Source organism: Schistocerca gregaria, chromosome 8 (assembly GCF_023897955.1).
Source record: "Schistocerca gregaria isolate iqSchGreg1 chromosome 8, iqSchGreg1.2, whole genome shotgun sequence".
Lineage (NCBI taxonomy): Eukaryota > Metazoa > Arthropoda > Insecta > Orthoptera > Acrididae > Schistocerca > Schistocerca gregaria.
In genome coordinates, this window is record NC_064927.1 from 249,184,392 (window position 1) to 249,203,975 (window position 19,584).

The 19,584-nt window shown below is 41.9% G+C and overlaps 1 protein-coding gene across 1 annotated transcript in view; it reads left to right on the plus strand.

Moving 5' to 3' along the window:
* Window positions 1-2,257: 2,257 nt before the first annotated feature.
* LOC126284128 (osteopetrosis-associated transmembrane protein 1) overlaps window positions 2,258-19,584 on the plus strand; it is a 91,001-nt gene continuing 73,674 nt past the window's right edge. The window contains exons 1-2 of the mRNA XM_049982836.1: window positions 2,258-2,423; window positions 2,507-2,684. Of these exons, the coding sequence (XP_049838793.1) occupies window positions 2,293-2,423; window positions 2,507-2,684 (309 nt within the window). The 5' untranslated portion in view covers window positions 2,258-2,292. The remainder of the gene's footprint in view (window positions 2,424-2,506; window positions 2,685-19,584) is intronic.

Genomic DNA, 19,584 nt, shown 5'->3' on the forward strand with positions numbered 1-19,584 from the left:
ACTTTCCCCTCCTCTAACTATAATCTATTGTAGATCCCACAAACAAAAAATCGTGCCCAGCTCTTGGACAAAAGCACTGGCAACACCTGTCTACAACAAGAGTAGTAGAAGTAATCCACAAAACTACTGTCCAATATCCTTGACATCAATTTGTTGTAGAATCTTGCACTTTTTCTGAGCTCAAACATAATGAGGTATCTTGAACAGAATGATCTCCTCAATGCCAATCAGCTCAGATTCCAAAAAACCGGCCATGTGAAACCCAAAAAAATGGTTCAAATGGCTCTGAGCACTATGGGACTTAAGATCTATGGTCATCAGTCCCCTAGAACTTAGAACTACTTAAACCTAACTAACCTAAGGACATCACACAACACCCAGTCATCACAAGGCAGAGAAAATCCCTGACCCCGCCGGGAATCGAACCCAGGCGCGGGAACCGAGAACGCTACCGCATGACCACGAGCTGTGGATCATGTGAAACCCAACTCAACTTTTCTCACATAACATACTGAAAACATTGGATCAAGACAGTCAAGTAGAAGCAGTAGTTCATGATTTCCAAGAAGTTTTTGACTTAGTGCCACACATATGTTTATTGTCAAAAGTACGATCATATGAGGTATCAAGCGAAATTTGGTGACTGGATTGAGGACTTTTCGGTGAGGAGGACAGTGCATGTTGTCGTGGATCGAGAGTCATCGTCAGATGTAGAAGAAACTTCAGGTGTGCCCCAGGGAGGTGTGTTGGCACCCTTGCTGTTTACTTTGTATTGCAATGACCTTGCAGACAACATTAACAGTAACCTCAGACATTTTGCAGATGAAGCATTATCTATGATTAAGTTCTGTCTGAAAGAAGCTGCATAAATATTCAGTAAGATCTTGATAAGATTTCAAAGTGGTGCAAAGATTGGCAACTTGCTTTAAATATTCAGAAATGTAAAATTTTGCACATTACAAATGAAAAAAGGTTGTCTCCTTTGATTGTAATATTAATAAGCTACTGCTCGAATCTGCCAACTCATATGAATATCTGGGTGTAAATCATTGTAGGTGTATGAAATAGAATGATCACATAGGCTCAATTGTGGCAAAAGCTGGTGGTAGACTTCGATTTATTGGTAGAAATCTGGGGAAGTGCAACCAGTCTACAAAGGAGATTGCTTACAAATCACCATTTGTAGAATATTGTCCAAGTGTGTGTGATATATACGAAGAAGAGCAGCAATGCTAGCCACTAGACATATATAAAGTTTTACTGTTACCATTGAAGTTGTGAATTGTGCGATTAACCTTAATTCAATCATTTTATGAACCACATGTCCCATTAAAGAGTATATATATTGATAAACAAGTGTAAGAATCTCTTTATCCCTAAAGATACTGCTAAAAGACATTACTTTATCAACTTAACACGGTAGTCTGATTGCTCTCTCTTGTAGATTAAACAGTTTTAAAAAATTGCAACACTGTCCTAAAATATTATGGCATGGGCAGTAGTAATCGAAAGTATGCTGGGTAACGGAATGAGAGAGATTTTAAGTGCAAAGCAACTAGAATTGAATATTTTTATTAAGTCTGCAGGGACTGATGACCTCAGCTGTTAAGTTCCATTGTGCTTGGAGCCATTTGAACTACTTGATTAAGTTCGCAACGATTTTTTTTTAAATTACAGTTTCTGTGTTTGCCGTAGGGCCAATTGCTCTTATTTTCTCTATAAATAATTATAGGCAGCTGCCTACTTCTATCTGGCGCTATATTGCTTGATCTTAAATTTCCACAAACATGTGTGACTCCTATAAATTTTAATAAATTGAACAATGAGCTCCCTAAAGTTCTGACAGACATCACCCGCCTTAGAATTCACTGTGCACGCAAAGACAAAATACTGTGGACTGAGCAGACAGCTTTCTCAAGTACGTCCCGGACTCCAGAATTCCGGCGATCTCCTGTCTACACTCTCTAATCTATCAGCGCACATGTCATTTGTGCGCAGAGATTGGAGCAATTTTTCTCAAATCTCTAACTACAGTTTCCAAATCCTGCGATCTGCCTCCTCATATGTATTATGCGCAGAGATTTTGCGCAAACAAGTCGTTTCTTGGAGACCGATCTGTACTCCATACCTTACCGATGTCAAACTAGTCTCTCACAGAACTAAACGTTTTTGTTCCGCAGACTGTATTATATGGGGCCGTAAACATGGAGGTAATACCTCCATGGCCGTAGCTGTAGCATATGATCATCTCTGAAATGTTTTGACAGAAAGCTGTGACCAACCAACCACGTGATGATGTATACAACGTACGTTCGTGTTGTAATGTGTGTGTTTCAGTGTACGATGAAATTCGTTTTGCGAAGTGAAATGGTTGTATTTATTTTCACGTTGATTAACTTTTGTTCGTTGCTTACACTTGCTAGGTAATATTACGAAAGCATAGATGGAAAACAAAAGGAAAACTGGCGCATGCTGTAATTTGTTAACTCGTGTACTTTTCTTTTAGGGCCGATGAAATGGACAAATTTGACAGTAGTCGATGTACCCTTCTGCTACAGGATTTTGCGAGACTTACGTCAAATTTTACGTTTTGTGCTATAAATTATTCGCGGCCTATAACATTGTGCGAGACATGCATTAAAGAGTATTTGCAAGTAATAGATGCCCACACTAAGATACTGGAGGTAAACTAAAAAAAATTAAAACAATCCTTTTAAAATAGAAACTGCATTTATTTACTATTAAACATTTTATCTTTTTGTTGGAGTTTGTTACATTCATAAAAATACATAAGAAACATCCGGTTTGTCACTTTTTTGTTAATGAATTTTTTTCTGCAGTTTATCGTTTTCTTTTCGTTTGTCACCTGGCCTTTAGTTTGGTGCTTTTGTATGTAACACGTTATTCTTTTCATCTGTTGCATTCTTGCGACATTTACATTGTTATTTCACTATTCTTGCCGTACAGCATCATGAAGTTAGGCGAATTGTTTCTGATTATTTAAAAAGGAGTCACTCTGGAACAATAGGTGTGAAAGAGCTGTAGCACGGATTAAAATAAGTCTTTTGAAAATGATTAGTGGAATGCATAACTGCAATTGAGAAAGCAACTCAACGGTGAGCGTTATAAGGCGGTAAAAGTATGAGATATCTCCAGAATACCCTGAGCTGTATTTAAAACCAAAGTGTAATGAAAGTATTAGTCAAGTACAGAACATTAATCATAAAAAATGAATTTCAGAGTTAAAGCTTTAAGATGATTGATGGCATATGAGAGATTGACAAACAGTGGCAGGTTGGGCAGGTAGCGACAGCCTGGGATTGCATTGTTGCGGTATGGCTATAAACGTGCTTTGCGCTTGAAGGAAGCATATATCCTGCGAATTATGTCTCGCATTTGCGTATGTAGAATTTGTCACTTGCCACCACCATCATCGATGACAACTTGTTCCAAATAGAATAAAAAGTCACTAAATAATTGTTTACAACACTTTAAATGCTTGAATTGGGTACAACATTCCCAGCAGAGCACTCAGAACAGAATGCCCATTGGTAGCCAGAGAATATGTGACATAGGTGTGCAGAATGAACCTTAACTCAACTGCCATTGTTTGTGATTCCAGCTGTAGCACTTCTAATGTTTTGAACATGCTTGTATTGACAACATCATTCGTATTTTTTTAAATATTCTAGACATTTATTTTTCAGTTTGGCAGAATGGGACGAAATAAATTCTTTAATAACATTAAAAGGCTTGTTTGTATTACAGCACAGCTAAATTTTGTGTCTAGGGACCGATGACCTAAGCAGTTTGGTCCCTTAGGAATTCACACACATTTGAACACAACTAAATTTTTGTGATCAAAGTACTAAAGATTTTACAAAAATACAAAAAACAGTGAATTAATCACAATACACCTTAGAGATCTTGCCTTCTGGAACTGTTGTTCAAAAGCATTTTTATTAACAGATATCTAAGTTTGCGTCTGGAATAACAAAGAAATTAGTGTTTCCAGGTGTATTTTACACATTGTAGGCAACTAACTAACTAATCAAGAATGTTTTTAAAAGAACTTGGTTTCCTTAGGTAGATAGTTCAAGAGGCAGTCAGTAAATTGTTCAATGTATTGACTGTCTACCTATCAGAAAATTAGTGAATTATGAACTTTGCAACAACTATATTCACTATGGTTCAGCTTTTGAAATTACCAAAAATATCAAATGCATGAAATTTTGCCTATCTTTGACATGTTTCAAATTCACAAGTACAGTGATGTTTCAGATTCACAAGTATAATCAATTAAATGCTGAAAAAGAAAACCTCTGTTTTCATTATGGTGTTGTTTCATCCATGGCACAAAAATTGGGCTTATATTTGAGACTGGTGACCACTGTCACCAAGAGGTCATGTCAGATGGCCAAGGAAGATCAGCCATAGGTTTATCAAGTTCCCAACTGTGACTAAGTGTTCATACTACACAAGCCACCATATGGGTGCATAGCAGATGGTACATTTTACAACTACTAGTCATTCCCTTTTTTGTTCCACATGCAAATGTAGCAAGGGAAAAAATTACTCTTTATATGCCTTCAAACAATCTCTCTTATCTTGCTTAGCAGGCCTTACATAGAATGTATGTTGGCAGCTATAGAATCATTAAGAAGTGAGCTGCAAATTCCACTTCTCCTCATATTCTTGGTTGCTCCTTATGAAAAGAACGTCTTCTCCCATCCAGGGATTTACAAAGTATCTCTGCACAAATGACAGGGGTCCCAAACACTGGAGCAATACTCAATAATGGGTTGCACAAATGCTTTATGTGCAGACTGCTTTATAGATGAGTTACACTTTCCTAAAATTACAGTCAGCCATTCGGCTGTATGTGCTCATTCCATTTCATATTGCTTCGCAAAAGTTTACGCCTTAATATTTCATTGTTGTGACTATGTCAAGCCGCACACTTTCAAATAATTACCAGGATGTGGTTAGGTTTCTTTCTTACTCCGAAGCCATATTCTTTTTTAAGCAGTTCAATGCCTGAAATTTTGTTCCCATCAATGAGTACATGTGTGGCAAGCATGGGTCCCCAAGTACCACCATTCCCTTCTGTGCTACAATGTCTCCTCACTGACTATCTTTCCTTCTCTTCTGGACTTTCTCGTGGTGGCAAACATTATAATGTCGACCCAGCTATTCCCTAGCTTCTCCCTTTCTTTGTTGGAATGTTCTTTGGTTCACCTCCTTTTGGCTGAAATAGTCTGTGATGAGTTTGACCTTCATTTTCCAAATTTTTCTGTAGTGTGGACCAATTGGGGGAGAACACCTTGAATAGTGCCTACTGCATGCAGTGTTTACATTCTGTGTGCAGGCTCTTATTTGCACTTCAGATACAAAGCAGTAGCCAATGTGACATGGTAGGATCATTGTGTAATTGTTTGGTTGAGTCCCCTGATGACACATGATCACACTGCTGATACCTGAACTTCTAGTTTGCCACGTGTGCCAAGGAGTAGATCCTGTCTTCCTGGGAGGTCAGGACTCCTAGCAACAGCCATTATGGCACATGGCCTTTGCTGCAGCTGGGTGGCACCCTGGGAGAGTGCTAGAGTGGAGCAGTTGGCATCAGGGCACATGAAATGTATTAAATTACATAAAAACAGTGACCATTCTAATCCAGCCTTACTACTTGCCCAACTTTGGCTACCCCATTGGAAGAGGGAGAAACCAGATGTCTAGGAACAAAACAATTTTACCAATACTTAGTATGTACCTGAACTGTTGGGTTGCTTCTGTTGGTGTTGTGGTTTCTGCAAGCCTCCGTTGTTTATCTCTCCTTGTTGTGTCGGTCGTGGTCGGTTGTTGTTGGTCTGTCGTTCGACTCGTCTTTGTGTTTACCCGGTGGTGCGTGCTGCACCGCCGGCATCTTCCCCACCTGGCGGCTCCGATCGGCAGCCCAAGGCATTCCCGCAGTTGGTTTTGGTTACTACAAATCACACCCCAATACTCCATGTGCCCCACCTCCCATCTGTGTCAACTGCGGAGAGCACCATTTGCCATGCCTGCCTGACTGAAGGATTTTCCAGAAAGAAAGGAAAACCATGGAGTACAAGACCCTGGACAGGCTGACCGACACTGAGGCTAAGAGGATATTTGAATGCCTGCATCCTGTGCGTATGACATCATCTTACGCCGCTGCTACAACAGTTGTGGCACCATCATCTCCGCCAACCCAGGTCACCTCTCAGAGCCGGAAGACTACACCTGCTCCCTTGATGGTAGGGGCCATTTTCCTCCCTGTTGCTCCTGCACCACCTACTTTGACAGCAACACCCCCCCCCCCCCCCCCTCCTCCCTCACCCATTGGGGACGTCTCTCCCCACTTCTAAGCAGGAGAAGAGTAAGTCTCCGGCTTCTTTCACTTGGAAGGGGTCCCTTGGGTCACTCCCTTCCCAGGTTTCTTGTAGTGGGAAAGACGACACCCACCAGTGGCTGAAGAGCCCAAAAGCAGCTGGTCGTAGGGCTTCGTGCTCATCCTCAGTCCTGGAGACTGAGCCAGTGAAGTCCTCCCAGCCAGGGAAACCCAAGGAGCAGTGAGAGAAATGCAAAAAGAAAACCCCCTAAGACCAAGGAAATTGCGGTGGCACCCACACCACTGCTACCTACAAGCTCTGCGTCTGAGGAAGGGGTGGAGATTTTGGCGTCCGCTGAGGACCTAGATCTCACCAGACCCTCAGTGACAGCAGGTGACTCTGAGGCGTAAATTGCCTCATTGAAAGTTCCATACCTTCTCGGTCTCACGATGTCATCCTCCAGTGGAATTTCGGCTGTTTTTTCCATCGCCTGGCTGAGTTATGGCAACTGTCAAGCTTTACATCTGCTGTCTGCATTGCCCTCCAGGAAACCTGGTTCACAGCAATGTGGACCCCTGCCCTCCGCGACTATAAGGGATATTACAGGAATCGTAATGACTATAATCGAGTGTCAGGTGGAGTTTGCCTTTATATCCTAAACTTGGTCTGTAGTGATCATGTTCCCCTTCAAACCCCTCTTGAAGCTGTGCCTGTCAGGATAAGGACACAGCAGTAAATAATTGTCTGCAATGTATATTTCCCTCCAGAAGGTGCAGTACCCCTGAATGTATTAGCTGTACTGATTGATCAACTCCGTAAACCTTTCCTACTTCTGAGAGATTTTAAGGCCCATAACCCCTAGTGGGGTGGTACCATGCTTACTGGCCGAGGTATGATGCCGAAACTTTACTGTCGCAATTCAATCTCTGCCTCTTAAATACTGGTGCTGCCACACGTTTCAGTGTGGCTCATGGTAGTTACTCGGCCATTGATTTATCAATTTGCAGCCCAGGACTTCTCTCATTTATCCATTGGAGAGCACATGACGACCTGTGTGGTAGTGACCACTTCTCTGCCTTCCTGTCTCTGCCCCAGCATCAGGTGCTTGGATGCCTGCCCAGATGGGCTTTGAACAAGGTGGACTGGGGAACTTGCACCTCAGCTGTCACCGCTGAGCCTCCCCCACACAGTAACATCAATGTGTTGGTTGAGCAGGTGACTAGCACAATTGTTTCTGCAGCAGAAACGCGATCCCTTGCTCTTTAGGGTGCCCGAGGCGAAAGGCAGTCTCTTGGTGGACGCCGGAAGTCGCTGAAGCAATTAAGGAGTGTTGGCGAGTTCTACAGCGGCATGAGCGGCACCCTTCCCTTCAGCACCTCATATCCTTTAAATGGCTCTGTGCCCGTGTTTGCTACCTTATCAGACAATGGAAGGAGTAGTTTTGGGAAAGATACATCTCCACCATTGGGTGCCACATGTCACCTTCCAAGTCTGGGCAAAGATCAAACTTCCTTTCGGGTACCAGGCCCCAACAGCTGTCCCCGATGTTACCATAAATGGTGAGTTATGTACCAAGGCAAACGCGATTGCCGAGCACTTTGCTCAAGCATCTGCGTCAGAGAACGTCCTCTCATTCGCTACACACCGCAGTGAATCCTATAATGCCCCATTTACAGAGTTGGAGCTCCTCAGTGCCCTTGCACATTGCCCCAACACAGCTCCTGGGCCTGATCACATCCACAGCCAGATGATTAAACATCTCTCTTCTGACTACAAGGCACCTATTCTCGTCATCTTCAATTGGCTCTGGTGCTATGGTGCCTTTTCATCGCAATGGCGGGAGAGCACCGTCATTCTGGTGCTTGGATGCGGTAAAACCCTGCTTGATGTGGATAGTTATCGGCCCATCAGCGTCGCCAACGTTCTTTGTAAGCTGCGGGAACGAATGGTATGTCGACGGTTGGGTTGGGTCGGGTCCTGGAGTCACGTAGCTTGCTGGCTCCATGTCAGGGCGGCTTCTGCCAGGGTCTTTCTACCACTGATAATCTCGTGTCCATCGAGCCTGCCCCCTGACTTTTCCAGATGGCAACACCTGATTTCCGTCTTTTTTGACTTGCGTAAAGCATACGACAAGACTTGGCGACATCATATTCTTTCCACATTGTATGAGTGGGGTCTCTGGGGACCACTCCCGATTTTTATCCAAAACTTCCTGTCGCCCCGTACTTTCCATGTCGAAGTTGGTGACTCGTATAGTTCCATCCATATCAAGGAGAATGGAGTCCCGCAGAGCTCTGTATTGAGTCTCTCTCTATTTTTAGTGACCATTAATGGTCTAGCAGCAGCTATTGGGCCCTCCGTCTCACTTTCTCAGTATGCAGGTGACTTCTGCATTTTGTACTGCTGCTCCAGTAATGTTGTTGCTGAGCAGCGCTTCCAGGGAGCCATCCGCAAGGCGCAGTCATGGGCTCTAGCCCATGGCTTCTAGTTTTCAGCTGCAAAGTTGTGCGACATGCACTTCTGTCGGTGTTATACCATTCATCTGGAACCCGCACCTTACCTTAATGACAAATCACTCACTGTAGTGGAGACATATCAATTCCTAGGACTGGTTTCCGACACTTGATTGACTTGGCTCCCTCATTTTCGTCAGCTTAAGCAGAAGTGCTGACAGCACCTCAACGCCCTCCGTTGCATGAGAAACAAGAGTTGGGGAGCAGATTGCTGTACGCTGCTGCAGCTCTACAGAGCCCTTGTGCCAATCCTGAATTGACTATGGGAGTGTGGTTTATGGTTCAGCAGTGCCTTCAGCATTGCATTTACTCGACCCTGTGCACCACTGTGGGGTTCAATTAGTGACAGGAGCTTTTAGGACGAGCCCGATGACCAGTGTATAGGTGGAGGCTGGTGTCGCTCCACTGCAGGTCAGATGTGCGCAACTGCTCTCCAGTTACACAGCACACATTCATAATTCCCCTGAGTATCCGATTTACCGTCTCCTTTTCCCACCCGCGGCAGTCCACCTCCGCGTTGGTGGCCCAGATCGTGTCTAACGATTGCGGTTCACATGTGGTCCATTCTCTCCGAACTGGAGTCCGTCCCTGTACCACCTCTACTTGTGGTCCATTCACGTACGCCTCCATGGTGTATGCCTCGACCGCAGCTTCATCTGGACCTTTTGCATGGTCCTAAGGACTCTGTTAACCCTGCCGCTCTCCGCTGTCACTTCCTCTTGATTCTTGACGTGATCCGGGGCTCTGAAGTGGTTTACACTGACGGCTCAATGGCTAATGGTCACATAGGCTTCGCATATGTTCATGCCAGTTGGCTGCAATGTTTTCACTTCAGAGTTGGCAACCATATCTCGTGCTCTTGAGTACATCCGCCCATGGCCTGGTGAGTCATTTCTCCTGTGTACTGACTCACTGAGCAGCCTACAAGCTATTGACCAGTGCTACCCTCGCCGTCCTATGGTAGTGTCCATTCAGGAGTCCCATCTATGCCCTGGAACAGTCCCGCCGCTCCGTGGTGTTTGTGTGGATCCCAGGACACGTCGGAATCCCCGGCAACAAACTTGCCGACAGGCTGGATAAACAGGTGACGTGGAAACGGCTTCTGGAGATAGAGATCTCTGAAGCTGACCTGCATTCTGTCTTACACCTCAGGGTTTCCCGACTTTGGGAGACAGAATGGCATAACAGCACACACAACAAACTACATGTCATTAAGGAGACTATGAATGTGTGGAAGTCTTCCATGCAGGCCTCTCGCAGAGAACCAGTTTCCCTCTGCCGGCTCCGTATTGGCCATATGTGTCTAATGCATGGTTACCTGCTCCATCGCGAGGACCCACCTTAGTGTCGCTGTGACTCCCAAATGACAATCGTCCACCTCTTGCTGGACTGCCCACTTTTAGCCACTGTGCATCAGACTTTAACTTTCCCAGCACCCTGGTGTTGGGTGACAATGCCTCCACAGCAGCTTCAGTCTTAACGTTTTATCTTGGTGAGTGGGTTGTATACTTCTGTCTAGGTTTTAGCGCATGTCCTTTGTCCCTGTGTGTCCTCCACCCTAGTGCTTTTAGGGTGGATGTTTTAATGTGTTGCAGAGTGGCTGGCTTTCCCTTTTTATTCTCGTGGTCGGCCAGCCACTGTAATCGGCTTTCATGTTTTACTCTCTTCTTTTCCTAGTGTGTGTCTGTGTTTTCATGTCCTCTTTTGTTCCTTTTAGTGATCGTTGCCTTCACTTCGTTCTTGTGGCTTTTCCTTTCTTTCCGTTTTGTGTTATATGTTTCGTCCATTTTATTCTTACACTTGTGGCATTGTTTTATTAGGAACAAGGGACCGATGGCCTCGTAGTTTGTTCCTTTCTCCTGCCTTTAAATCAACCAACCACCCATCCGCCCGGCACTTCCAATTCTAGTTCTGTCACGGATTTATCATACCCCATGAGGGGCCAGGCCAACTGTGAAAGCAGCCATGTTATTTACCTTCTCTGCTGCAAATCATTGAACAGCTTTTTATATTGGTATGACTACCAGCCAACTGTCTATCAGGATGAGTGGCCACTGCTAGACTGTGGCCAAGAGCAAAGTATACCACCTGTGGCACAACATGGAGCTGAACATAACATGATTTCAATGACTGCTTCACTACCCGAGTCACAAGGATCCTCCCCTTCACCACCATCTTTTCTGAACTGTGCAGATGGGAGTTACCCTTGCCACACGTTTTCCTCTTCTGTAAGTATTCTGGCCACATCCTATGGTAATATACTGTTCCTGAACCCTCCACCCAACACTTTCCACCCTCTCTTTCCTATCACCTCCTTCCCATTCTCATCTCCCACCCTCTTTGTTTGTTGCCCTCTGCCCGTGCACCCATCCATATTTCCCCGATCCTTCCCTTTTTCAGTCTGTTTTCCCCAACTCTCTGCCCCACAACCTCCTGCCTCTATGCCTGTCGGCATTCTCCCCCCCCCCCCCCCCCCCCCCCACCTGTATGCTGCTATTCCTTCTCCTTCCCCACCCTTCCAGATTGGTGCTTCCATTCCACGTGATAGATGCATTTTGGCCTGAGCTGCTGGTGTTGGCAATCATGTGTGTGTGTGTGAGGTATGCTTGCTTGCGTGAGTGAATAGTGCGTGTTTCTCGTTTTCTGGCAAAGGCTGTGGCCAAAAGCTTATATGTAAATGTCTTTTAATTGTACCTGTCTGCGACTCCATACCTCTTCCATGTGGTGAGTAGCAATCTGTCCTTTTTCGAAATATTGTTATACCCCAGGAAATCCTGTCATATTCGGAAAAATATGCTATATGTCTGAGAAATACATATGAAAAACAGTTAATCTATTTATATCTTGCACCGGAACAAGTTATTGGATTCAATGATTCTCATTGGCTACTGTATACTATACCACATTTGGTTATGACCAACAGAAAAAAATTGTCAATAGCAGAGCTGCCGACACTGTAAGTGCATTTTGATTTAGGATTGAACAGTTGCAATAGAGGACATAAACAATTAATTGGTGTTGTCACATGAAATTTCTCAAATTTTTCCATTGTATAATTTCTGCTGTAGACACAACCTACACAATGGCCATCATGAGTTAAGTAATGTTGATAGATTTGTATGTTGCATTAGTGTGCAAATCATTATTGGTCTCAAAAAAGTACCCTGTTGTTTCACACATTGTTATTCTGAAGTCTTGTTTTATCAATTAGCACAAAACTGTTCCACGAGGAAGGCTTTGAAACACTTAGCTCTGGCAAGAGAATGTGGTGGAGCCGTGGCTCAAGCATTGAGCAATAATTGACTTAACACTAGTACACTGCTGGCCATACATTTTTTCTTGTTGTGCACTTAGTATAGCTGGAAAAATTTGTGATTAAATGTGTTGGCGGTTTGAGTGGTATACAGGAAGTGAAACTTGGCAGGCAGAGCTACCACCTCTGACAGCAACAGTGGATGTAACCCAGCTGGGCATCGAGCCTAACACAGCTTAGCTGATAAATAAGGGTACATCACTGTGTGCTATTGAAACACTGTGTATGATTTCATCATTTGCATTCCTGTCAAGTGGTGTCATGCTAGCATCTTGCAACTCGTGCCCAGATGTTTTCATTGCAAGGGAGATCCAGAACAACGTGCTGGCCGGGGCAACAGTCGAACACACACTATATTTAGGAAGGGCAGGACAGCACAGGAAACATGCAGTCTCGTTGGAAGATAACGTGATGGAGGCCTTGAAATAGAGTACAGCCGAAAGCCTTGACACAATCAGAAAAGTAATAGTTTCTATCAAATTACTGGCTATGCAAATCGTAGGTAATTGTATTATGTATCTGTTGCGTCCCCCCTGTAAATAATCCTGGCAGGTGGTGAAACTACACTTACAATGTCTATAACTTTTGCATACTGGAGCTGTTGTTAATAGTTCATGTTATGAATGATGAAAAGTGAACATGACAGATCATGAGTGAGGTTTGGATAGTCAATTATAATGTCTGTCTGTAGTGTCCCATGGTTGGCAAAAGAAATTAGCAGCTATTGTATTTCACTTTCAGCAAATTGAGTTGAGTTTTAGGCATCTGCCCCCTCACCACAATCTGAGTACACTATATACTACTAAAAACATGAAAAGTTTATTATAAAACTGACTGTAAGGACCTGTGCTGCTCATTTCACTCACACCAATAATTTAACCTTGCCAATGGCCTTGCTACAGTGGCAACTCCAGTTCCTGTGAGATCACCAAAGGTAAGTACTGCTGGGCTGTGCTAGTTCTTGGATGGCTGACCATCCAGTCTGCCATGCACTGTTAGCAAGCAGGGTGCATTCAGCCCTTGTGAGGCAAACTGAGGAGCTGCTGGATTGAGAAGTAACAGCTCCAGTCATAAACTGACATAAAGCCAGGAGAGTGGTGTGCTGACCACATGCCCATTCATATCCTCATACAGTGACACCTTTGGGCTGAGGATGACACGGCAGCTGGTTGGTACCGTTTGACCTTCATAGCCCGTTTGGGTGGAGTTTAGCTTTAAATAATTTAACCCTAGCAATATCAATCAATTTTTGATAACGTGGAGGGGGGGGGGGGGTGTCTTTATGCCCACCACAAAATAGTGCATTAATTGTTGTTAATTTTTATGAACAATACGCTTTTTAAATAGTTACTGCTGTATAAGTAGGGTCCAGAACCTGAAAATATCTTTTAGCACAATTTTAGGAATACCAGTGCATTTTTCGCATTGTTTTCGCCACATTGGGGGGGGGGGGGGTAATTTTAAAAATACAAGTTTCATTAACCGTTGTTGACTTTAGGAAGTCGTATCCCTGCTGGAGAGCCACATTCAGAGTCTGATCCAGTCCCGGGAAGTATCCTGTCACAAGTGGGGCACTTTTGGGGTTCTTGTGTGAGAGGTTCTGGGTTTGAGGGGATGAGGAAGTGGCTCTGGTTATCTGCTTCTGTACCAGGTCAGGAGGGTAGTTGCGGGATGCGAAAGCTGTTTTCAGGTTGTTGGTGTAATGGTCCAGGGATTCAGGACTGGAGCAGATTCGTTTGCCACGAAGGCCTAGGCTGTAGGGAAGGGACCGTTTGATATGGAATGGGTGGCAGCTGTCATAATGGAGATACTGTTGCTTGTTGGTGGGTTTGATGTGGACGGATGTGTGAAACTGGCCATTGGACAGATGGAGGTCAACGTCAAGGAAAGTGGCATGGGATTTGGAGTAGGACCAGGTAAATCTGATACAACTTCCTAAAATCCTGCCCCGAAATGAGATCCATCCTTCATGAAATCCTCCCCACTCCACCAAGAGTGTCTTTCCGCCGTCCACCTAACCTTTGTAACCTCTTGGTTCATCCCTATGAAATCCCCATACCACCTTCCCTACCCTCTGGCTCCTACCCTTGCAACCGCCCCCGGTGTAAAACCTGGCCTATGCACTCTCCCACCACCACCACCTACTCCAGTCCTGTAACCCGGAAGGTGTAGACGATCAAAGGCAGAGCCACGTGTGAAAGCACCCACGTGATTTACCAACTGACCTGCCTACACTGTGACGCTTTCTATGTGGGAATGACCAGCAACAAACTGTCCATTTGCATGAATGGACACAGGCAGACAGTGTTTGTTGGTAATGAGGATCACCCTGTGGCTAAACATGTCTTGGTCCACGGCCAGCACATCTTGGCACAGTGTTACACCGTCCGAGTTATCTGGATACTTCCCACCAACACCAACCTGTCCGAACTCCGGAGATGGGAACTTGCCCTTCAATATATCCTCTCTTCTCGTTATCCACCAGGCCTCAATTTCCGCTAATTTAAAGTTGCCGCCACTCATACCTCACCTGTCATTCAACATCGTCTTTGCCTCCACACTTCCGCCTTGACTTACATCTCTGCCCATACTCTTTGCCTTTAAATATGTCTGCTTGTGTCTGTGTATGTATGGATGGATATGCATGTGTGTGTGTGCGTGAGTATATACCTATCCTTTTTTCCCCCTAAGGTAAGTCTTTCCGCTCGCGGGATTGGAATGACTCCTTACCCTCTCCCTTAAAACCCACATCCTTTCATGTTTCCTTTTCCTTCCCTCTTTGTTGAAGAAGCAACCGCTGGTTGCGAAAGCTTGAATTTTGTGTGTATGTTTGTGTGTCTATCGACACTGAATAACTTAAAACAGTTATGGAACCTGGAATAGGAAATTATTAAAAACAATATTTTTTTTCAAAATTTTTAAAATATGAAGTACATGGCTAAATTACAATATTTTCAAGAAGTGGGCATAACTGTTAAAAAGGTCTACAACTCAGTTGGTCATGAATCTCTCTTCCAAATTTTAAAGAAACAAGGGCTAGATAATAAAATTCTAACATTGAGTAAGGAAATGCTAATCAGCACTAGCTCGAAAGTTAAATTCATGGGAAAAATTTCTGAACTATTTGATATAAAGACTGGTGATACACAAAGAGATGGACTCTCCCCATTATTGTTTAACTTTGTTTTGGAAAATGTTATTACAGAGTGGGAAAAGCAAAAGTCATGTCAAAATATAGATCAATCAATTTAGGTAGAAGTAGGATTAGAGTAGATTGCCTTGCCTTTGAAAGTGATCTGGGAATTTTGACGAAGGATATTACCACAGCTCAAAATTAAACTGAAATTCTCAAAGAACCTGTGGAAAAATGGGACCCAAATATCATTAAAAAATGAAATATATGACATGCAATAAACAAGCACCAGAGTTGTTGAACAAAAAATGTGGAAAAATAGAAAAGGTTTCTCAATTTAAATACTTGTGGAAAATCATTCTAGAAAACAATCTGGTAAAAGGTGCAAATGAATTTCGCTGTCAAGATGTGGCAGCTGCATTCAGATTAACACAAATATTTATAATAAAAAATCACTTTCTAAATTCAGTAAATTTAGGCATTACAGCACTGTAATCAAAGCTGAATGTCTTTATGAAACATAAATTTCAGTTTTAAGTTGAAATAAGGATATTGAAGAAATTCAAAAGAAAGGGAAAAAAAAGATTAGGAAAATATTAGGTCCCAAAATTACTGATGGAGGAACTTACAGGCCAAGAAGTAATAAGGAAATAAAAGAATACAGACATACATTGTGACAGGAGAAAACAGACTTAAATTTTATGTGAATGGCACCCACTAGGTTGACAAAACAAATGTAGAATTCTACAAAAACAGAAGTAAGGTCAAAACTGAGCCACTTAAATGGTTCGCTGTGTTTTAGGAGGATCTTAAAGTAGATGGTATAATTCAGGCAGGCATTACAGATAGAAAAACATTCAGGCAAAAGATGTGTGACTGGAAAGGTGGTCAGAGGAAAATTTAGAAAACACCATGGTCTGATAAATTAGAGATTTTATTCTGAAAGCATGAAACAAATTTGGGCACAAAGGAAGCCCAATCATCAAAAGCGACATTGTTTGATTGTACCTTGTGTCGTCCTATTGGGCCCATACATTAATAATAATAAAAAAAGCCATCTGTAAGAAGGATGACAGAAGTGTTCCACAGAGTTACCACCAAATAGCACTGAAATCTGTTACAGAATCTATGAACATATTCTGCCATTAATCATAGTGAGGTATCTGAAACTGAATGACCTACTCAGAGCCAGCTAGCATAGAACCCAAAAAAATTGCTCGTTCAAAATCCAATTCACATTTTTCGTAGGTGACAGGGGTCATTCCACATCAAATCACGCAGGTCATGTCACCCATCATTTCTTATTTTCATGAAACTTTGCACATTTGCTTATACTTATAACAGAAGAACTTCTGCAAAAATCTTTTTGCTCTCAGATTAAAACTTTTTTATATCAAAATTTAAATGTAATGATATTCTGATAACTGGGCTCAGCAAGAATGCCAATGCAAAATTACGTTACTTGTCTACTTAAATGCCCATAACTAAGATGCTTATGAAGCTTTTGTTTTGGAATTTTCTTTCAAAAGTTATGAGAAGCACATACTTAAAAGACATGTAATTCTTTAAGCAATAAAGCTAGAAAGTAGAAAGAACAATACAAAAAAAAAAAATTAATGTGTGTCATTTTCCAATTTCCGGGAAAAGGACAGATACATTGAAAAACGCATATATCACATTTCTTCAACCTGGTGAGAACTTATAATTAGTCTTAAATAATTCCCAGGACAGTACACATTGTAATAAAATAAAATTATTAATGGGTTTTCTACAAATGGACACACAAATAAATCTGAAATCACAAGACTTTGTACTGTGATGAAAAACAATAATTCGAAGTAAGATCGTTCATACCTGACACCCACTGCTTCAGATTTTTATGAAACTTTTTTTTACCTGCTACTTTCTGCATGACAATAGTCATTGCAAAATTTCTCCATATTCTTCATGTAAGTTGAGGGGGGAAAATGGAAATATTTTACAAACATAAATGCCGCAACTTAAGTTTGTCATTTGGGTTGCATTACTTTGGACAAAAATAATAATAACAGAAAGTATCTTATTTTCAACACATCACTGACACATTTCCCCAGATATCACAGAAGGGATGTATCTTTATTGGAAAGAAATTAATAACTTACGGGAATATAGAAAATCAACTTAAGCTGTTGTGGTCCAAACTGTGCTTTTTAAATATGTAAAACACTTTCTGATAACTGATACAAGATATTATTTAAAAAGGAAAGAAAAAAGAAGCAGCACCCTGAGTTTTGATAGATATTTTATGCCCGTTTAGAGTATATCACATAATTGTTCAGAAGGACATTCATATTCAGATTATGTAAACTGACAGCACATAGTAAGGCTGCTTCATGAAAGTGCAGAGCCAAAAGTTATAAAATTAACTTAAAAATTTCCATTAAATGGGTTAACTATATTTACCTTGTCAAATTAGCATCTTTAAACAACAATTGCATCTTCTGGAAATAGTTTCATGGTGTCTGTTCCTGACATTCTTCACAGTGACAAATCATACAATATGTTAATTCCCAAACATAAGACAGTTTTGCTAAGCAACAAATTATTATCTAATTTTGCTGGGACATGTGTCACTATTAGTTTTACAATATGAAGTGTTGTTCACATACTGAGTGTAAACATGATGCATCTACAAGAACTAAAATCCCCTGATGGAGAGAGAGAGAGGAAGGAAAAAGAGAGAGAAAGGAAGGAAAAACATTAAATCAGAAACCTTTTTGACAGTAACTTTTGACGTAGAATCTTCCCCTACAGTACATCTGCCTACTGATATGGATATTGCACCCAGTCATGCATGAAGTTGTGAAGGAACAGCGACTTGACCAAAGTACCATTCACTTTCAGCTAGTCCAACACCCTGTCTTTCAGTGGTGGTACAGTGGAACTGTAATGCTTATAAGTGCCGCCTGCTGAATTGAAGTTGTTGGTGATATCCCTCTTCTCTACTGTATGTTTTGTACTGCAACAATCATTGTTATTGGAATAATGTGACATGAAACTACCATGTTTTATTGAAAACAAGTGAACTAACACAGTGAGGACTTCAGAAGGCATTCACACATTGGTATGATCATCTAATTTTAACAAACTAGTATTACTGGGCACCACGTAGAGGCCATAGCTATTAAATCCAGCTGCTTTAAAGATTTGCATCGTATTCTCCCAGCAGATAGAGATATGCTTCACCAGCTGTGACATAGTCACGTATATGAACAGTGATCCAATACTGTCAAATGTTTTTTACTCCAGTCTTGATCACAATATCAATTATTTTGATGATGACCAGTTTCAGTCAGTAAAGACCATCCTCAGATCTACAATATAAAATATATACACCTAGTGGTACTGTGTCTTTCAACACAATACAGCATTACATATCACAATATACTATCATACAACCAGGGAAATGTACAGATAAAATATGGTAAAACACAACTTTTTGCACCATGTCCTAAAGTGATGAGGCTGTAATGACATCGTCAAAACATATAAATGTACTCAGCACAGCATCGTCACATAGATCTAAAATCAGGTGTAGAATAGGCCACGTTGTCCACACGATCATTTTTGCAACTATTATGGAAACCAATTGTGATACAGTAAAAGATGAATACAGTTACCCATATAAAATTATTAAAAGGAAATATATAAAGATAATAGGTTTGACACTTTTATGGGGAATTTACTGTCAAAAATTAATATACGTAATACATTGCCTATAGCAACCTATAAGTTACACATCAAAGATAAAATGTCTATATGACAGCTAAAGAAAAGACAGATCAGTGATCAGCACCCTCTGTTGGGTCGGCTGCATGGACATTATGTAGGCACGCACTGATCATAAGTACTTAACCACTAGAGGGCTTTACATACATCGTGATATGTCTCCCACAGCCATCGTCCCACTGGTCATCATCAAAAGGATTGATATTGTGATCAAAGACTGGAATAAAAAAAATAAAAAAAACTAACATTTGATACAGATATGTCCTATCAGGAGAAAGATGATATGTTACATCAGTTGCACATTGCTTTATCATACTGGATGATTTTGACACTGATATTTATCTGTGGTAGTGATTATAGAAGTAGTAGAGTTCAAGTAGTCCAGTGCCTCGCCCTGTGTTTTATCTTTTGTTTGGTGAATACAGGAATACCATTGCATTTTAATGGCATCCGTGGCATCTTTTCTGCAATCAGCCTAATTTTCTACAGTCTGTCTTTCTTGTGTGA